The 19600-nt window shown below is 36.0% G+C and overlaps 1 protein-coding gene across 2 annotated transcripts in view; it reads left to right on the forward strand.

Moving 5' to 3' along the window:
* The window catches only part of LOC119776201, a 101038-nt gene that overhangs the window by 45581 nt on the left and 35857 nt on the right, over positions 1-19600 (forward strand). Inside the window, exons 7-8 of one of the 2 annotated variants that reach the window (XM_038274487.1) lie at positions 48-386; positions 460-762. In XM_038274487.1, coding sequence (XP_038130415.1) covers positions 48-386; positions 460-762 — 642 coding nt within the window. The remainder of the gene's footprint in view (positions 1-47; positions 387-459; positions 763-19600) is intronic. The other variant, XM_038274488.1, reaches the window with a different exon arrangement.

The following is a 19600-nucleotide window of genomic DNA, read 5'->3' on the forward strand; positions in this document are numbered from 1 at the left end:
GATAATATACATAAAGTTACATTGATCTATTTCTTTGCTTTTTACAGGTGCAGCAGTTGTGGTCCAAACCCAGCTGAATGTCTTAGCAGCAGAGGGTGTAGATGCTCCTCTCAGCTGTCAGCTCCTGGAAACTAAAGGTGTCCTGCAGGTCACCTGGCAGAGGGTCTTTGGGAGCAAAGAGAGGAATATCTGCTCCTATAGCGAGCATTTTGGTCAAACAGTGAATCCTGACTTTAAAGATAAAGTCCAGTTTATAGAAGCTGGACTGAAGAATTCCTCCATAGTTATCAGGAAGGTTACAGAGAAGGATGAAGGATGTTATCTCTGTTTGTTCAACATTTACCCTGATGGAGCTCTGATAGGGAGAACCTGCCTGAATGTTTATGGTAAGAACCAGACTGTATTCCAGGGTTAACTTCCATAACTAGATGTTGATCATTATGTTTGTTCTCCTCTCAGAGCTGCATGAACCCATCCTTGATGTCAGCAGATCAGAGTCTCCTGCAGAATCAGTTGTGTCCTGTTCAGCCACAGGTCGACCTGCTCCCACTGTAACACTGACTGTTCTACAGCAGAACCTCAGCTTCTCCCACTACAACAGCAGCAGTGTGACCCACAGCAACGGTACAGTCACCGTCACCACCACAGCTCTGCTGTCAGCTTTCAGCAGCACACAGGTTGGATGTTCAGTGTCAGTGCTCTCTGCTGCTCCCAGAGAGAAGCTGATCATTGTTCCTGGATTTAAAGAAACATCTGATGATGGTGAGTAACTTTTGGAGACTCAGAGATACAACTATTTGTAGAGATTGTTTATATCCTTTCATCTTTGCCACATTTTGTGAAGGTACAGCCAAACATTAATGAATTTTATTGAGTTTTAGACAATCAGCTAATATTCTGAAGGGGAAGACCAAATATAACCCCATAAAATCTCACCAAAGTCTACTTATGTTGGAGCTTTATTGCAAGAAAAACGTGAACTGCAGACCTTTTTTTTTTTTTTATATTAGGTTTGGAAAAACAATCAGAATCATCTCTCCGAGATTCCAGTAAGTTATATTCAGATTCTCACGTTGTTTAGTTTTATTTCCCAGTTTGTTCTATTCTTGAGAAAAATTTCATCTTCTTTCTCCAGGATGGCCTTTAACTTTTCCAATCCTGATGCTGATGATGGTTATCATTGGTATTTTCCTGTATATAAGTTATCAGCAAAGGTACGTCTATGAATTATGGACTTTTACCTTAATAAAATCACAGTAACTTCTGTTGCTAATTGTTTTATATAATTGTTCTTCAATTATTCACAGGAATCAAAAACCATTACAAGATGCTACTCTCATTTATAAGTAAGTATTTTTTTTATTTCCTCAGTGATATGGATAGATATATTTCTTTTTTTCCACAATCTCTGCTGGTGTGGTATATACTGTAAATCATATTTTTTTTACTCCTTTTAAAGCTCATTGGTTGTTTCTTTTTTCCATTTTTTCTTTAAGGCGAGACAGCACAGCAGTGTTGGAAAGAAGCTCCGGAAATTACCATCTGAAAAACAGACAAAACAGCAAGTTAGAGCCATGACCATGAAAAACAGAAAAAAACAAAAACAAACTTCATTTTAACTGCAGTTTAACAGTAACTGAGCAACATGTGGTCAAATTGATTAGGCAGCTAAACCTAAACTACACTGGATCAAAGCTGGAGACAGAACTGTTATTGTAAACATGCCGTTAGACAATCCTCAATCGCCTCCTGAGTATTTGCAAGTAAATGCCTGATTGTTTAAATGTTTTCTAATTTTAAGAAAACTGGTGCTTCTTTCAGGGTTTACACATTTTACCTTAAGTCAGATTTTTCCAAATTTTGTATTGAAAAAAGTTTTGACGGCCGTTAACTTTGAATAAGAATACCCTACTACCAGGGTATTGATAAGAACAAAGGAATGTAACCGTTATTTTAAAAGATCAGTAATGTTTTTCTTTCAAACAAAGGGCTTATTGAAGATGCTTAAAGAGTCTCCGTATTTCTAATACATATGGTTCACACCCAGGATCATTCAAACATGCAGAAGAGATTTAAACATACACAAGGTAGTGTTCACAAATGTGAACAAATTCTGAGAAATGTCACTTGGTGGAGTTCAGACTGATGAGACTTCAACAAGACTTCTGGTGATGACAGTGAGGCAGTATTTGAAACATACAGGCCTAAAAATATGTTAAGATAGTTTTTCTCTTGTGATGGAATGCCTAATTAATCATTTAAATTGGTTAACATGAATAAAATCTATAAAGTAAGACAGACCATTGGCATGAGTAAATAGCCTCATATAAAATTCAACAGTGACTCATAAATGAAATTTGTAATCAATCATCCTATTTGCATTTGCATTTTCTTCTTTAAGACTGCACATTTTATGCCACAATCAAAGAGAAAACACAGCAGACATAGCTTTTTCGTTTTCATGGTCTGCCAGCAAAGTACTGTCCATAACTCAAAAACGAAAAAGCATTCTGAGCAGTGGCGGCAGCAGAGTGACGTCAGCAGCTGCCCTTCCTCAGGTCCTTGCTGACAATTGAAAATTGTGATTAATTTTAACAAGGAGTGTTATATTGTGAAAGAAGTTTAGATCTACTGCATATTATGTCGAAGTTTGCTCTTACTATATTTGGCCAGGGACATCTCAGGGGGAAGCATTTGCTTTCCGTACGTTTCAATGTGTAGGAAAATGCACATTTATTTTGATTGGTTACTTTTTTTTGTTTGTTTTTATGTTATTTCAAATATGACAGAAATGCTAATCAGTTTTGGACTACTAAAGAATGTACCCATATAAAAGTTCACTTTAGTCCCTTTATGAAATTCAATGAAACATTTCTTATGAAGGCCTGCTCCGTGGCACAGTGGGTGCCGCTGCCTAGCAGCAAGAAGGTTATTGGTTTAATTCCTGGCCTGGATTTTTTTTGTTCTTGTTTTATATATATTTATTGGTTTTGCATGCTTTTTTTTTACTTTACTCTGGTTATCCACTCAGGGTTATTGCTTATTTCTGACTTTGTTTTGAATTAAACTTGCACATACCTGTTGTTTTTTATTAGGTGTGGAGCAATTTGAGATCCGTTTTTTGCTTTCTCTGCTTTTGATACAGGTGTATGTTTGAAAAAAATAAATTACTTGCTGTTTTCACTGCAAGCCATGGTGTTTTTTCTCTTAACCTCCCTCTACAACATGTAGTCCAGAAGCTTAATGTTGTTAAAGCTTAATGGACAGTGATGGTGAGAAAAACATAAGAGAAAATAAATTGTTAAAATTAAGTATATGATTACAGGGCAGCCATTAAGGAGGCAAAAAAATACAAAAGCGATATTTATTGTGATACAACTTTCTCTAGAATTTATTCTTGTTTACAAATGCAGCCAGGATACGGTGGTTTTGCAGCTGGGGTGGAGGAGGTGTCACTTGTTACACATCTTGTTTTGGTCTACACTTTGCTCTACAAATCATTAATTTTGTAGTTGTAAAATGAGAAAATACAGAACAGCTTGTTTTCCATATGCAGGGGTTGCCATGTCTTTAAGACTTGCTTAGAAACTTGGCAAAGTTTATAATCTATATTCCCTTCCTGACAAAATCAGGAATTGAACCACGGTGTGATGCATTACAGTCAAAGCCTTTCACCATGGGGACGCCTTAATATAAAATGGCTGTAAGGGGCTGTATTAAAGGGTATAAAAAAAAATTTCAAGGTACTGTAAAAGCCAAAGACCTGCAAGACTTATTACCTCTACTTAAGGTCGAAGTTCATGCCTCCACTATAAGAAAGAGGCTGACTGGGCAGATTTCCAAAATAAAACTCAATGCTGAGTAAAGGAACCATAAGGGGTTTCCTAATTCAAAATACTTGTTAATTTATTGAAAGTGTCCCTTTTGTATAATTACTTTATAAAATAACTGACAGCTAAAGCTTCTAAATGGGTTTTGTGAGAACATGCTGGGACTGATCAATTTGGAAAGGCTTAAAATGTGTTTAATTATCAACAGTAAGCTTGCAATATAGGTATGGCAGGCCATTTCACATTTATTAGTTTGACATTTTGAATTTCAGATATAACAAATCTATTCCCTGCTAGTCCAAATGAACATTTCAACGATCTAAAATAACATTCTTAATATCTAAAATGAACATTTTAGATTTCTTAAATGTAATTCTTGCTTGTATAAATGACATCACTTTCCCCATTCATGTGTTTGGGCTTTTACTGCCTGATATCTAAATTGACTATTCCTATCTACAACCCTGTTTACAATTCTTGATGTCTTCTAATTTCGGATCTCCATTATCCAGTCATAATGGCCATTTCAGATATCAAAAATAAAATATTCTAAATATCCAGATATTCAATTCTGTATCAAAAATATATTTCTGCTTGTAGAAATGCCATTACTTACGTCTACCACCAACAATATGACAAGTTAAACTGGTATTTTAGATATTTGAAATTAAATTATGCTTATATAGAACGCAACTACAGATAAAATATACTTTAACATTTGTTTTACCATAAAATAGGCTAGCTGATGTCAGATTTCCATTACAGTGCTAAAGCATTTTACCTACTTACAATTACAATCATAGTCAGAAATGTAGCAGCATTACATTACATTTCTGCCAGTAGAAATTATATTTTAAAAAATGTTTCAACCAAATCAAAATCTTTTCATTGTCTTCCAGTAAAAAATTATTTCAGATATCTGGAATTCAGATTCTTAGGTATCTCCAACATAATTCCTAGGCTACAATTAAACTTCTTGACAATCTGAAATTCTTTTTTTGTATCCATATATCATAAAATCAGCTGAAATTATCTGGCAGCAGGTCGTCTCTTGACCCACTCCTCCACACAGATCTTCTCTAGATCTGTCAGGTTTCTGGGCTGGTGCTGAGAAACATGGAATTTGAGCTCCCTCCAAAGATTCTTTATTGGGTTTAGGTCTGGAGACTGACCATGCCAAGCTGTCAGGAATCGAGTTTTTGTGGGTTGTTTTTTGTGTTTCCTTTCCTCTTCCACCAGGTGGTGCCCGGTTCTCATTGGGCCTCCCTGCACACCTGCAGCTCGTTGGACCTTTATCTGGAGGAGTACTTAAGCCATGGACTGCCACTACCTTGAGGCCAGAGTGTCTGCCAGTTTTGGGAAGTCATCCTGCAAACTGGATGTTTTGGACCTTCTCCCCCTGGAAGGATTGTTTGAGCTTCACGCTGAGCAGGGGATTAATCTCCACAAGAAACCGTTCAAGTACCATAGAAAATCTAAGTGGCAGTGAGCTCCTCCATTCCTCAAGTAACACCGCAACCTGGGTAAACCCTGGCCGCCCTCCAACGAGCAAGTCAATTACTGGAACAACCCACACCGACTGGATTCAAAGAAAAGACACCTTTCCTGGAAACTCCCGGTTCCCCAGTGTTCAGAGCAGCACTGGACCCATGCTACCAGTTCTCGATAAACTTGTTAAACCTTCCCCTGGTCGCTCTGTTTGGTTTTCTGCATGTGGGTCAGATCTTAGAATAAAATCATGACGAGCCAGAACCCTCATATGCTTCTTCCAGAGCCACTCCTTGGTTATCCTAAGTGTGTGCTTAAGGTCATGTTACATTGATGTTCTCGTATATTCCAATGTGTATTTTTGTTTCCTCCTTACTTAAGGTGTGTCTTGTATTTGGCTAATATGTTTTTAATATTTTTTATTTTACTAATTTATTGCATACGTATAAAAGTAAATAAGCTTCAGTGCTTGTGCTCAAGAAAACATTTCTTCTCTAATCACCAAAGTAATCATATTTTACTGTATGTGCATGAAAACAAACACAATTTTTAGTTGCAGATTAAAAATTAGTTTCTAGCAGTAAAGTTAGTGGAAGTTGTGGAATTGTATAGCCCATGATTACACTGTGGGCTATATGTTATAGAAGCTTATATCCCTAAACGTGTCACACTACTGCCACCTGCTGGTATCAAGCACTATGACTTCTGGAGATGGCGCGCTGAATCCACCGTTGCTGTGAATAGCAACCTATCCAACCGGGTTAAACTTGTAAAGAGAAAGTAAAGTGCTGAAAGGCTATGGCAGGTCATATTGGCATTTATTAGAAGTGTTGTCCTCTCTTATGTTCCATTTGTTGATCCTTAAAAAAAAATTCTTCTAAAATAAGATTCTTCTGGTCAAAACTACATTCCTACTTGTCTAATTGTAAATATAGGTATCCTAAATTACATATTTGCCTGCAAAAAGTAAAATTGAAAAAATAATGTACTAGTAAAAATAAACTTTCAGATACCTAGAATTTAGTTACCGTTTAGTTAGAAGTTACCGTTTTCACATTTAATAGCTTGACTGAATATGTATTTCATGTGTCTCAAATGCAATTTTTTCCTAGTCAAAATTAACATTTCAGACATAAAAAAAAACATTCTTCCTATCTAAATAAAGAATTCAGATATCTTAAATGCAGAGATGGCAAAAGTACTCACTTTCTGTACTTGAGTAAAAGTACAGATACTTGTGTTAAAAAATACTCTGGTAAAAGTGGAAGTACTGATTAAACTTCTTTACTCAAGTAAAAGTAACAAAGTACAGGCTTGTAAATTTACTTAAAGTATAAAAGTAAAAGTAGAAACCACTTTTTTCATGCCGTTGCCTACATTTTAAATGGATGTCTGCCAATAGGACTAGATCTCCGTTGTGTTCATTTTCAATCATCTCGTCGTCCATACTACTATGCTAACGCCACCGCCACCAAGCTGCAATGATTTGCCGCGAATTAATACCGCCGAATCTGTCGATTCATCTTGTAGTGGTGCGTCAAATGCAACGTAGATTTCCATCCAATTAGACGGAATTTGGTATTTGTGAGAAAACGGCTCACCAGCTCCCGTCTCACGTCAGAGGAGGAGTAAGCAGATGACTTGCAAAAAGGTGGTAAGAACCAGCGGACAACAAAATTCCAGTTCAAAACCGTATAGCGGTTTACTGGTGCAACGGTGAAGACAAAAAAAAAACAAAACAAACAAAATACTTTCAAATAAAGAAAACAAAACCGGTCATTGCAGGCAATACAAAACACTGACAGCCTCACAGCAAGCTGACTTTAAATATAGTCTCTCTAAGCAGACCTTCAAAAGCAGTTTCTCCAACCAGTCTCTCCAAGCAGCCCTCCCAAGCCATTGGGAGTGTGCCCGTTAAATAGACCCACCAATAACCAGCCAATTGGGACAGCCCAACTAAACAGGAAGGGAAATCCCCAATAAAGCACAGTTAACATTGTAGAAAAAATGGAAAATGATATATGTTCATAACTACTCGCCACACTCCTCTATCATATGGAATAATAGATTTATTCTACATCGCAATAAGTCATTATTCTACAAAGATTGGATGGAGAAGAATATTTGGTCTATTATACACTTAATGGACACTAATGGTTACATATTAAATTACGAACAATTCTGTACAAAATATCAGTTCCTTCCTCCAAAAGATGAACTTACAAGATTACTTAACGCCTTGCCAGAACAATTTATTAATCAGATTCAAAATATAATAATATATCATCCAATTACCCCCAAACTACCCGATTTATCTATTAATGGAATATCAATCACTGATCAAAAATTCAATAACCACACAATTAGAAACTATCTAAATGAAACTTTGTTCCCTGGGAAAATAAATAAAAATAACATTCTTTGCAAATTTGAACAAAATCAATTGAAATACTAAGAACTTTTTTTTTTAAACTTCCTATACAACCAAAAGCTAAAGAAACTCACTTTAAAATTTTAAATGCCATCTACCCATCAAAAGAACTACTAACAATGCGTTTTAATATTGATGACAATAAATGCTCATTCTGTTAAAATTTATGTAGAAACTATAGACCATGTCTTCTATGAATGCAGTCAGACTAAAACATTTTGGAATTGTTTAGAAAGATGGATCAAATCAAAAATTGCACTCCCTAATTCTATTTCTAGAGATATGGTAGTTTTTGGAATACTATTAAAAGACAAAACAATAGAACTCTGTTGTAACCTAATTTTTTGTTTAGCAAAATTATTTATTCATAAACAGAGAGTCTTGAGATCCTCCCCTATCTTTAGTATTTTTTTATCTGAATTTAATTTAGATTTGACATCTCTTGAATGTATCGAATCTTACAAATACCTGACTGAAATACTAATGGAACTGCCCACTGATGTACATTAATCCTAACATATGAATCCCCTTGTCTTTATGTTATTTTATTGTATTATTAGCATTACTCACGCATTTTTTATTTTCCTCATCAAGTTACTTTGTATTTTCATTCTGAAATCTGCCTCTACTATGCCTTCTATAGAATTAGAATTCTAATGTTCTTATTGCCTAACTTGTTTGTACCCACCTTGTTTAAATAAAGTTCATTAAAAAAATAAATAAAAATAAAAACATTGTAGAAAAATAAATACAGACGATAGCATCATTCATACAAAAACATACATATTTATGAAATAATTTAACCATACTAACATTACCATTTCACCTACTTATTACCATGCAAACAATTATTACATACATTGAAATCCCACTTAACACCCCTGCCCCCTAATAGTCTTTTTCAATGCCCTGGGACAATGGATAAGAGACTGGCTCCGATGCGGTACGTGTTTCCACACGGACCAGTATGCTGACGGACTAAGGGAAGAGAATGTGTAATTTGACTGGGAAGTTTTATTGCCGACTACGGAATGTATATTAAAGCTGTCGCAGTGGGTACCTTCAGAGTTTGCTACGCTGGTGAGTAAGTAAAGTGTTGAATGAAAGGTGACGTTGTAATTTCGGAACTAGTGTAAATTACCTGGTGAATTGTTTGGAACTGCCGCCGCCATGATGGCCGGTTTGTGGTGCATGCTGGGAAATGTAGTGAAGGATGTGACGCTGTGCGTGATAGACAGCGGCTACACTTTGGGAACAGAGGGGGAAAACGGCTCCGTTTTCACAGTGACGTGAAAAATAATAACGGTAACTCCATTGAAATGATTCAAAACTAAAGTAACGAGCCAATTTTTAAAAATGTAAGGAGTAGAAAGTACAGATATTTGTGTAAAAATGTAAGGAGTAGAAGAAAAAAGTCGCCATAAAAATAAGTAGTAAAGTAAAGTAAAAATATCAGAAAAATCTACTTGAGTACAGTAACGAAGTATTTGTACTTCGTTACTTCCCATCTCTGCTTAAATGTAATTCTTACTACTACAAATTAAATTACGTTTCCTATTCATATGCATTGGGTGTTTACTTCCAGATATCTAAAATAATATTCTTACTATATAAAACTGAATTCTGACATGTGTGATCTTCAATTTTAGACCTCCACAATACAGTTATTACTAGTCAAAAGGACAATTTAAGACATCAAAATCTAATATAATATTCTAAATATCCAGAAATCCAATTATTGACATTAAAGATATATTTTTTTAAAGTAGAAATGTCTTTACAGATATCAACTATTGAAATATGACTAGTTAAAATGAAATTTCAGATATCTTAATTTTAATAATGCCTATATAGAATCCAGTTTAACATACAGGCATTTTTTGACTAACTTTCAAAAGAATAATGGGGTTAAGTTTTAACATAAAATTGGCAGGCTGGCTAGTCATATTTCTATTATAGGTAGCATGCTATCTAAAGCTGCATTTTGGATAGGCATTATTAATATTCTGATATCTAGAATTCTAATTTAACTAAACAAAATAATTAGTTGATGTCTGTAATGACATTTCTACTTGTAAAAATATATTTTTAATGTAAATAACAACAATTACTATAAATCTAGAATCTAAATAATTTTTGATATCTGAAATTATCATTATGACTAGTATTAATTATATTATGGAGATCTGATATTAGAGTAAATCCTTGTCAGAATTCAGTTTTAGACATCCAAAATGTTTATTTTAGATAGAGAGAATGTTATTTTAGATATCTGGAATCAAAAACCCAATACACATAAATGGGAATGTCATTTGCACTAGTAATAATTACATTAAGATATCTCAAATGTTTATTTTGGATAGGACGAATGTTATTTTAGATTCATGCAATGGTAATAATGAATAGGAAGAAATTCATTTGAGACATCTAGATTACGGTCAAGTTAATAAATGTCAACACGGCCTGCCATACCATACCTACCGCCCCTTCAGTTACGCCTCTCACAGTTCGAATTCTGGCGCACACATAGCAATCATGGAAACCTTTGCTGTCCTATATTTTTTTATCCTGTCGGGAATTTTCATTAATGGTAAGATAATTATTTATATATATATATATATATATATATATATATATATATATATATATATATATATATATATATATATATATATATATATATATATATATATATATATGTCATGTTGATAAACAATGAGAAGCCATGTTCTTATCAAAATGAAATGCTTTGTAAGTAGCAGCAGATTATTTCATTTCATTGTTACAGAACACATGTCCAGTTATACTAAACTTTTCAGTATCTTATCGTTTTTCAACCACAGACTTAAAGTATATGCAAGAGACAAATATGGACTAGTGTTGAAAACTGTAATTATTAAGGACCTTTATACATTCTTTTTGTTTGTTTTAACAAATAAAAATGTTTCATTTGGGGCATTTTTTTAACCTGATTTACTCAGATACTCTAAAATACTCAAAATGCATGCAACACTTACAAATAAAAAAAGAGTAAGTAAAATATGTTGTGGTTAGTAACTGTGAAACCTTGAATCAGTTACTACTGCAAACTATGTATTATTCTCCTTTAGATTCAGTCTTTATATTTGTTTATTTATAGTTTTTTTTTTTCACATGAGTTTAAAAACATGTCCTTATCTGTTTTGCCCATTTCTGTTCTAAAATGTGAGTAACCCCAGTTTTAAGAGTAAGAAAATTTCAAGGCATAAATCAGGTTAGAAAAACCGTTCAGAGAAAAACAAGGCATGGAGCCACAATAGTAATAATTGAACCAGTGGTTCTCAATCAACACTATATTATTTAGACACGCCCTGTTCTTTGATTTCAATTATAAATGATTGACTTTTACTGGGCTGTAAGTATCTGAATCGGAAACGGGATATCTGTGATCTTTGTTTTTAGAAAAAGCGGGTTTTTTTTTGTTGTTGTTGTTTTTTATGTAAAGATTGACTAGTTTCTGATAAATATGGTATGAGGTCCAACCGGTTTTAGAGCTACACTAAATATAGCCACATAACTTTGTTGCATGAAAATGGTTAAATTAAAGTTTAAAATGACTACTGTCTGTGTCCATAGCCTTGATCTCCACTACAATAAAACAGTTCATAAACAAGTTAATGAATGCTATGTTTATGATGTTTAAAATGGATATAAAGGAGGCAGAACTGAAATTCTCATTGAAACCACTGGAAACAAAACAGTCATTTGGACAAATTGAAACATTGAAACTATAATTTCATCATCCAAATAAAGTGTGTAAATTAAAGGTACAGTGTGTAATTTTCAGCGACATCTAGCGGTCAGACTGCAGACCGCAGCAACATGAACATCTCCCCCCCACCGCTCCCCCCCCCAACAGTATGGCGAGCGTTACGGGACAAAATGTCTTCCACGACGTCCGCATCACCTACCTTCTCAAGTGATGAGGTTTGTTTACATAGATAATTTTACAGATAGTATTTCATTAGTCTGTGTAGGGTATAGATTTCACTACCGTCTCAGTTCATCTCTCTCAACTTGCCGTAGCTACTTTCGAGCGTAATGGGCGATCTCGCAATCGCTAGTTTGTTGTCTCTGCGCTGCCGTAGCGCAAAGATGTCTGCCTCCATGGCTGCGAGACCCGCTCCTATGTAATTATAAATAACGAATTCTAAGGCAACGCAAATATTAAGGTTAAGAGGCTGAGCTCGTAGATGATGATAAATAACATAGTTTTGTATGATATATTACATTTCTGACTGTATATCCCTGTAATTATTACACACTGTAGCTTTAAGCATAAGTGTAATTAAGGTGTAATCTGGACAAAAATGGCCTCAAGGAAGCGCTCGATAGGTGAGGAGCAGCAGAGCTGGTTGGCGGAAAACAGGAGGGAAGATCTTGATGACCTGGGGTGTGTGAAGGATTAGGGAACCAAATATTTGAGCTAGTGCTTACTCTTTGTCAACTTGTAAAACTTAGATTAGTTGGAAATTGTATTTTTGAATATCAGCAAGCCATACAGTATTTGGTGTGACAATTTAATTCAGGATTCTGGCTAAGCTTTGTTAGACTAACTTACAGTCTGTAAAATTAGGTTATAATACAAACAGTAGTACTGAGGCATTTAAAGAAAGACACGAAGATAATAAAACAGTACATACAGACAAAAAAAGCATAGCGTCACACAATACTGTTTATTCCCTGGAAAATGGTATAGTTTCATGCTCACTTTGCATTCTTGGAAATTTAATATGTTTAAACCGGCCACTGATGATTCAAATCACAAAAAAGTGGTAGACAGGCGTTTAAAAATTGACTTCAAACATTTAATATCAAGAATTTTGGTTTTCACTGCCATCTGCTGTCATATGAGAGTAAGTACAACTTGACGACCATAAGCTTTTTCATATTTCTTTTGTCATTTTAAACATGAAACTACCAGAGCACAAGCCAAGTTGTTGAACTAAATGTTGAAAAGAAATTAAAAGCTAAATCAAATAAACCAGGTCACTTAATAAAGCTGCATTGTTTGTATGCTTTGTATTAATATTCACATGATAATATTTTCCAAATTAATAATAACATTTCTGTTAAAGATTTCATTTATCTTTTGCACCAAGGGCATAAGTAGGGAGAACAAGCGGTGTGGGTTTTGTGTAATACCAGACTTTATTATTTAAATAAACAGGATTTAGACAGGATCAGAAAGGAAGGTGCATCTTCTTTCTGCCTTTCCCCAACAATCAGGGATCACCTGGTTGTGTCTGGTGCAGTGTTCTTATTGGGTAAAATACCATTAAATCTAGTGGCTGAGCACCTCAAAGACAACCTCCTGATGATATACTATGCAAAAAACGCCACTAAACGTTATTAACGCCTCCGCATGTATTTTACGCGAGTTCGCGTTTTTTCCAGCCAGAACGCGCGGTGACGTCAAAAACGCGCGCTCGCGTAAAATATGGATTGGAACCGCGCGTTATTATACGGACGATTATTGGCCCATTCGGCTTGCCATAGGTCTCAGCCTCTTCTTCATCTATGATTTGAAACACGCTACGATGCCACATGGACCAACATTATATTTCGTTTTCTTAATGTTCGGCTGCTGGGGATCACATGTAAAAGGTGAGAACAATCACTACTTATGCTTTTTATGCAGGGACTTGGATGTATTATTCCTGCTGCTTTTTTCAGTGCATTTTAAGCTCCACATGCTGTCTTGGTTAGTTTCTGTCTGTTAAAGGGATAGTTCGGTATTTTTGACATGAATCTCTATGGCATCCCCATCACCAGCGGCATGCAATCACACTGACTTACCCCTGGCAGCGTCCTGTGAGCAGAGTTATCGTCCAGTTTTGGTCAAGCCAAAAGTAGTCCGGCAGGTTTTTAGGAACAGCGAAATAAAACTTTTCTCTTCCCAAAACATTATGTGTTCAAAAGAGCGATATTTTTGCATCCCAAAAAGATTGTAGTGGGAAAAAGTCACACGTTGTTATCAATTGGTCCTATTTTCTCTCTGTTCGTATCAGTGCGCGCCGTCATTCAGACAGCGAGCCCAACAACAGCCATGTCTCCTTCCGCCGCGGAGGGAGACATGGCTGACATAAGGAGGACGACTAAATACAAAATAGTTATAAAGTGCATCTGCGCCCTGGAAATTGTTCTAATTCATTCTTTATCTACTTTTGTAGGAATTGCTTTCAAACGTTGAATCTTAAGATTTTTCAATTATTCACGTGTCTTCATCAGACGTCTCAAGTCCATCTCAAGATCCGGGAGTCTCCCTGATATGATAATTGTACACAGATGCCCGCGAGTCCGATAAATTATCCCGGATTTTAGATATTGCGAGGTGGTGTTTTTTTTTATGCGAGTGACAGCGAGCAGGCAATGCAATAAAATAATCTCAAATTACTGATTTGTCATTTAAAGCGTTACACGCTGATTTAACTTTTCTCCTATCCTAAAATACATTTAAGATATCATGAATTATGGTGGCATTTGAGATATCTTTAATTAGAATTATGACTAGTCAAAACTAAAATCGAGATATCTTGAAATCACTTTGACTAGTCGTAATTTAATTGTAGATATATCTGAAATGTGTATTTCAGATAGTCAGTAATACATTCTAGATATCTTAAATTGATGTCTCCATACAAGTTAATGGTAAATCTGAAGTCATTTCGACTAGTCAGAATGTAATTAGAGATATCCCGAATAGGAATTTTGACTAGTCAAAATATATTTAGAGATATCTTAATTCGCAAAAACGTCTAGTCATAAAACAATTTGAGATATCTTAAATGTAAAGGTGGAGCAGCCGAATTTATGTTAAAATAGCTTGCCATAAGATATGCAGTTTTGACTAGTGAAAACTCAATTCTAGATATCTTAAAAGCAACTAATGACTAGACAAAACAAATTTAAAGATATCTTAAATTGTAATTTGGACTATTCAAAATTCCTTTTTAAGATATCTCTAAATGAATGAAATATATCTGGAATTATTCAGCTTTTCCATTAAAGATAACTTAAATTAACATTCTGACTAGTCAAAATGTGTAATGATCTTTTTAATTGGCTTCCAGAAGGATCATTCCTAAAAAAATTCCTTACTGTCAGTTTAATCAACAGGAGGAAAAGTTAAATCAGCTCCATTTACTGTGATTTTCAGTTGGCTTTTGTCGAGAGATATTTTTAAAAGTATTAGAATATGTTCGTCATTTTAGATTTCCGATTATCATAACAATATTATGATTATTAAAATTATTATGTCATCATTTCTGGTAAAAAAAAAAAAAGTATGATCCTGCATTAACTTGGTTTCAGAGTTATTTTTTAAATTTTTTGTTGGAATTCAATTTTCTTTACACAAAAAAGTAATTCTTCTTTTGTAAAACACACCTTTGATTAGATGAAGATCCTGTAAATCGGACTAAAATGACTGAGCAGGTGTGTTGTTGTTCTGTCTTCTGTTTCAGTTTTGCTCCCCAATAGCTTAAAGGCACACTATGCAACATTTTTCAGTTAATTAATGTGTTCCATATCGTTTTGGATGATTAAATGAGTCATTTCAGGTTGAACAAAGGTATTCTCGGCCGCCCTGGTGGTCTGTGGGGGAAATACTGCACTTGCAATTGCAGGAGCACCGACCCACACCCACAGGCTCAGAAGTCTCGCGAGAGTCAGTCTTGCTTTACGACGAGAACTGCTACACGCCCCCAGTTAAAAGCATGCTCGTTGCTAGCACGTTGGCGATCTTTGTGCAGTTATGCTACGTTCACGCAGCAAAAGCAGCAAAATCGTGTCTGCTGCTTCATTTTTGCTGCTTGTACCAGTTAGTTCTGACGCGCGGCTGAAGCAGCTTTGCTGCTCTGGCTGCGCGGTGCAAAAGTGTGTCTGACACGCGTTGGGCGGAGCTTCACTATCCTTTCTCTGCCTTGCAGCTATATTTGCTGTGATCAGTGGGAATAAATTAGTTTTAATATGTGTTTAAGTGATAATATACACCTGAAAACGTAATCAGTGCAGTCAGTTCATTCAGATTATTATCCTGCCTTCAATATTTTTTTCTGTCGGAGCCGCTCAGACCCCCACATACCAGCGGTGCGCCAACAGTAGGAATCCCTTCATCAGCAGCCTCTGGCTGGGTCGCCTCCTCGGCAGCTGGTAGGTGTTTTTCATCTAAATAATCCAAACTGCATATTGCATAAGAGGAGTGATCATAGCCTCTGATCATCAGCGCTGTGTCTCTCTCCCGGCGTCAGATGATTAAACGCGCCCGACGCGCTGCTTAGACGCGCTGCGCCTGCTGCTCAAAACGCGCCGCGGGACCTTTTGCTGCGCCTTGACGCGCGTCAACCATTGACTTTGCATGTAAACTCGCTGCTTCTGTCGCGCCAGCTGCGGTGTGAACGCAGCATTAGTCATTCGTTGCGTTCGCCTGTCTGCTAAGCTCAAAACAACCGCGCCTGGCTTGACGGAGAAACCAGGAGAACAGCTGTGCATATTTACGACAGTGCACTTTTACTTTCGCCCTCTGGGGGGAGCCTCGCTGGAAAATCAACACCGGTTGCATAGAGTACCTTTAATACCTTGAAGATTAATCTGCGGTCATATTTTGTTTGAGCAGCTGGACTGAACATGGTTCCATTGTTACCTATTTCTACACCTACTTAAAGTCAGAATAATAAAGAAAACCTGATGGAAAGTGAGGCATTTGATCAAGTAGAAACATGTATTGTAGAGGTCTCCTTTCAGATTTTTGGGGGGGAAAATTCAAATAAGGAAGCTGGTTCTTGTTCTAACATGACAAAATATGTGGAAGTGAAAAGAGTGTGAATACAAAAGTAAAACAAAAACTTAACGGTCATATTTGGCTGTGTTTGCACTCTGATAAAATAATGTTAAATTGATGTTTAGGAAAGTGGTGTTTAACTCAGAGTTACTGTAGTGGATTGCACAAGGGTTCCACATTAGAAACACATTTAGATTAGGATTGTTGTAATATTGAATTGTCAGAGCAGCAGTTTCCAACCCTGATCATGGACATAATAGGAAGGACATGTCCCCTGCTTTTTTCAAATGTTCGTTTTGGTCCCCTGCAATTTTTACCATCCAAAAACAATATTACAATACAGTAGGCATTGGTCAAGTACTAGGACCAAGCGGAAAACCACTGCAGGGGGATGTTGTACTTGCTGACTGTTTGGTTTTTTATTTCTTTCTTTTTTCTGGCTTAATGAGAGCAGTGGGCTTTAGGCTGCCCTGCAAGGCTTTAAACCATCCATATTTATTTTAGAATATGTTCATAGTGGAGAATCCTGCTTCACAGCAGCAGATTGAGCCAAACATACTCAAAATTCACCAGTGGACCACAGTTCTCATAACAGTCCACACTTTCTTCTACTTTTTGTCATCGTCTTCTCCCTCTTTCCCATCGCCCGGCTTGCCACAGGTTTGCCTGCTGTGTCTAAAAGTAGTAGCAGCAGCCCAGACTGACACAGCTCATTGACTAATTTGTGTCATGTGTAGGGCTTTAACGTACAAACGAGAAGTGTCGCAAGGGAAATTAGACACTGCAGTCGAAAAACATACAGTAATTTATAAATGTTTTAAATGAGGTGGGTCCGGATCCAGACCGCGGTCCGCTAATCCGTAAATTCTGACAGCGAGCAGGCAATGCAATAAAATAATCTCAAATTACGACACCGGAATTGTCATTTAAAGCGTTACACGCTGATTTAACTTTTCTCCTATCCTAAAATACATTTAAGATATCATGAATTATGGTGGCATTTGAGATATCTTTAATTAGAATTATGACTAGTCAAAACTAAAATCGAGATATCTTGAAATCACTTTGACTAGTCGTAATTTAATTGTAGATATATCTGAAATGTGTATTTCTATGGCAAGCCGTTTTAACATAAATTCGGTTTCGTCTGACTATCCATAATTACGTTCCAGATATCTTAAAATACTTTTTGACTAGACAAAACCACATTTTGACTATCCGGAACAGTAATTTAAGATATCTCTATTTACAATCTGATTAGGAAGAATAATAATTCAAGATATCTTCAATCACATTTTGACTAGTCAAAATTCCTTTCAAGATATCTCAAATTACGTCACCGGATTCCTCATTTAAAGCGTCACACATCGGTAATTATAATTTAAGATATCTCGAACGTAATTATGCCTAGTCAGTATTACAATTTTAGATATCTGAAGTAAGACATTGCGTGTAAGCCTCTTATTGGCTGTACTAAGCTGTTCAAACAATTGCCTGAAGATTCAATGGTGCTGGCAGTTTTGGACAAAATTGTGAGAAAATGCCACAATATCGAAAGAGTTTTTCATTCTGGGTTATGTGGAGAGCGAGAAAAAAAGCATTCTTGAAGAATGCTTGCGGAATTTGCAAAGAATTTCTGATCAACTTTCTGCCGACACACACAACGCACTTAAAAACGGCTTAGAGGAGCTGAAAGTGTTAATATCGACCCATGTCCGATCTGAAACAATGAATATTCGGCAGCCCGGGCCGGTTCAGGTAATAACCAGATGCAGTTTTTAATACTGTGGTAAAGCCTTCTGCCTCTTCGGAAATTATAGTAAAGCCAACTAGCTTTTGATTTTGACTTGCTAGACGGCACAAAGCATTACAGCACCCTCCTTCAGCTCCTCTGAAAATAAAAGCGCACCTCCGCTGTCTGATTCACACTTAGATTTTCTTTTTATTTTATTTTATTGAAAAACAAATTCAAAATACTATTTCAAACAGCAGAAAGGTACAATTGAACAGATGCAATCCATAATGGTTTTTATAAGATAAAAAACTATAAACTTAAACAGACAAAAAATTTTAAAGAATCAAAAGGAAAAAATAGAAAAAAAGAAAAACAAAATAAAACAAGTAACACAGGGGTTTAGCTAAAGTATACTGCTATAAAATCTGAAGACCTGAAGGATTCTTTATTTTACAGTAACTTAAGTCATGAAAACGTTTTGCTTGGAAATTGGGAGACATTTTAAAGAATCTTCACTTGAGAATAAATCATTTTCCAATAATGAATATAATATTACATTAAAACACTTTTAGTAAGCTTGAAAAAATTCCTCTCCAGGTTATCATTCCAAAGTAGTCTTTTTCTGTAGAATTTCATCAATCCATCCAGTTCATGAAACACTCCTATAGCTTTAAAGAAACACTACAGAAAAAAGCATCTGTTGACACAAATTGTTTTCCTCCACTTTAGTAATGCAAAGATCCAGAGACAGAGCAGGGGGTCAGTGGGAATCCTACTGCTGCATCCTGGCCCTGGTTTGTCCTCATGGATGAGGTATTAGGACAGAGGCCCTCTGTTAAACCCACCTGTCCTAATTGCCTCCATCCCTGAGGACACAACAGGGCCAGGTGCTGCAGAGGCTGAGCAGCATCAGGGTGAAGATGAGGAAGAGAATGAGGATGAGAGAGGAGGGAAAGGAGGAAGAGAAGAAGGAGTGACGAGTTGGTTGATTTAATGAGGGAGGATATGAGATGGCAGAGGGAGGCGGGAAAGGATGGACAGATTATTTCATTTATTGGAGAGGATGGTGGACAGATGTTGATTTTTTGTTTTGTTTTGTCTTTTACAAGTGGAGGTTCTGTGTTGCTGTTATTGTTAAATTAAATTATTAAATTGTTTATAAAAGTTATTGTTATCGGTGTGTCTTTTAACCTTTTTACATTATCTGTTTCATCACTTCTTTACAATTTAACCCCTTGAACCCTACGGACCCACCGGCGGGTCCAGCTGCTACGTGACCTCGTAATTTTACCAAA

The sequence above is a fragment of the Cyprinodon tularosa genome, unplaced genomic scaffold (genome assembly GCF_016077235.1).
Source record: "Cyprinodon tularosa strain WSP-4 unplaced genomic scaffold, ASM1607723v1 ctg919, whole genome shotgun sequence".
NCBI classification, from domain to species: Eukaryota; Metazoa; Chordata; class Actinopteri; order Cyprinodontiformes; family Cyprinodontidae; genus Cyprinodon; species Cyprinodon tularosa.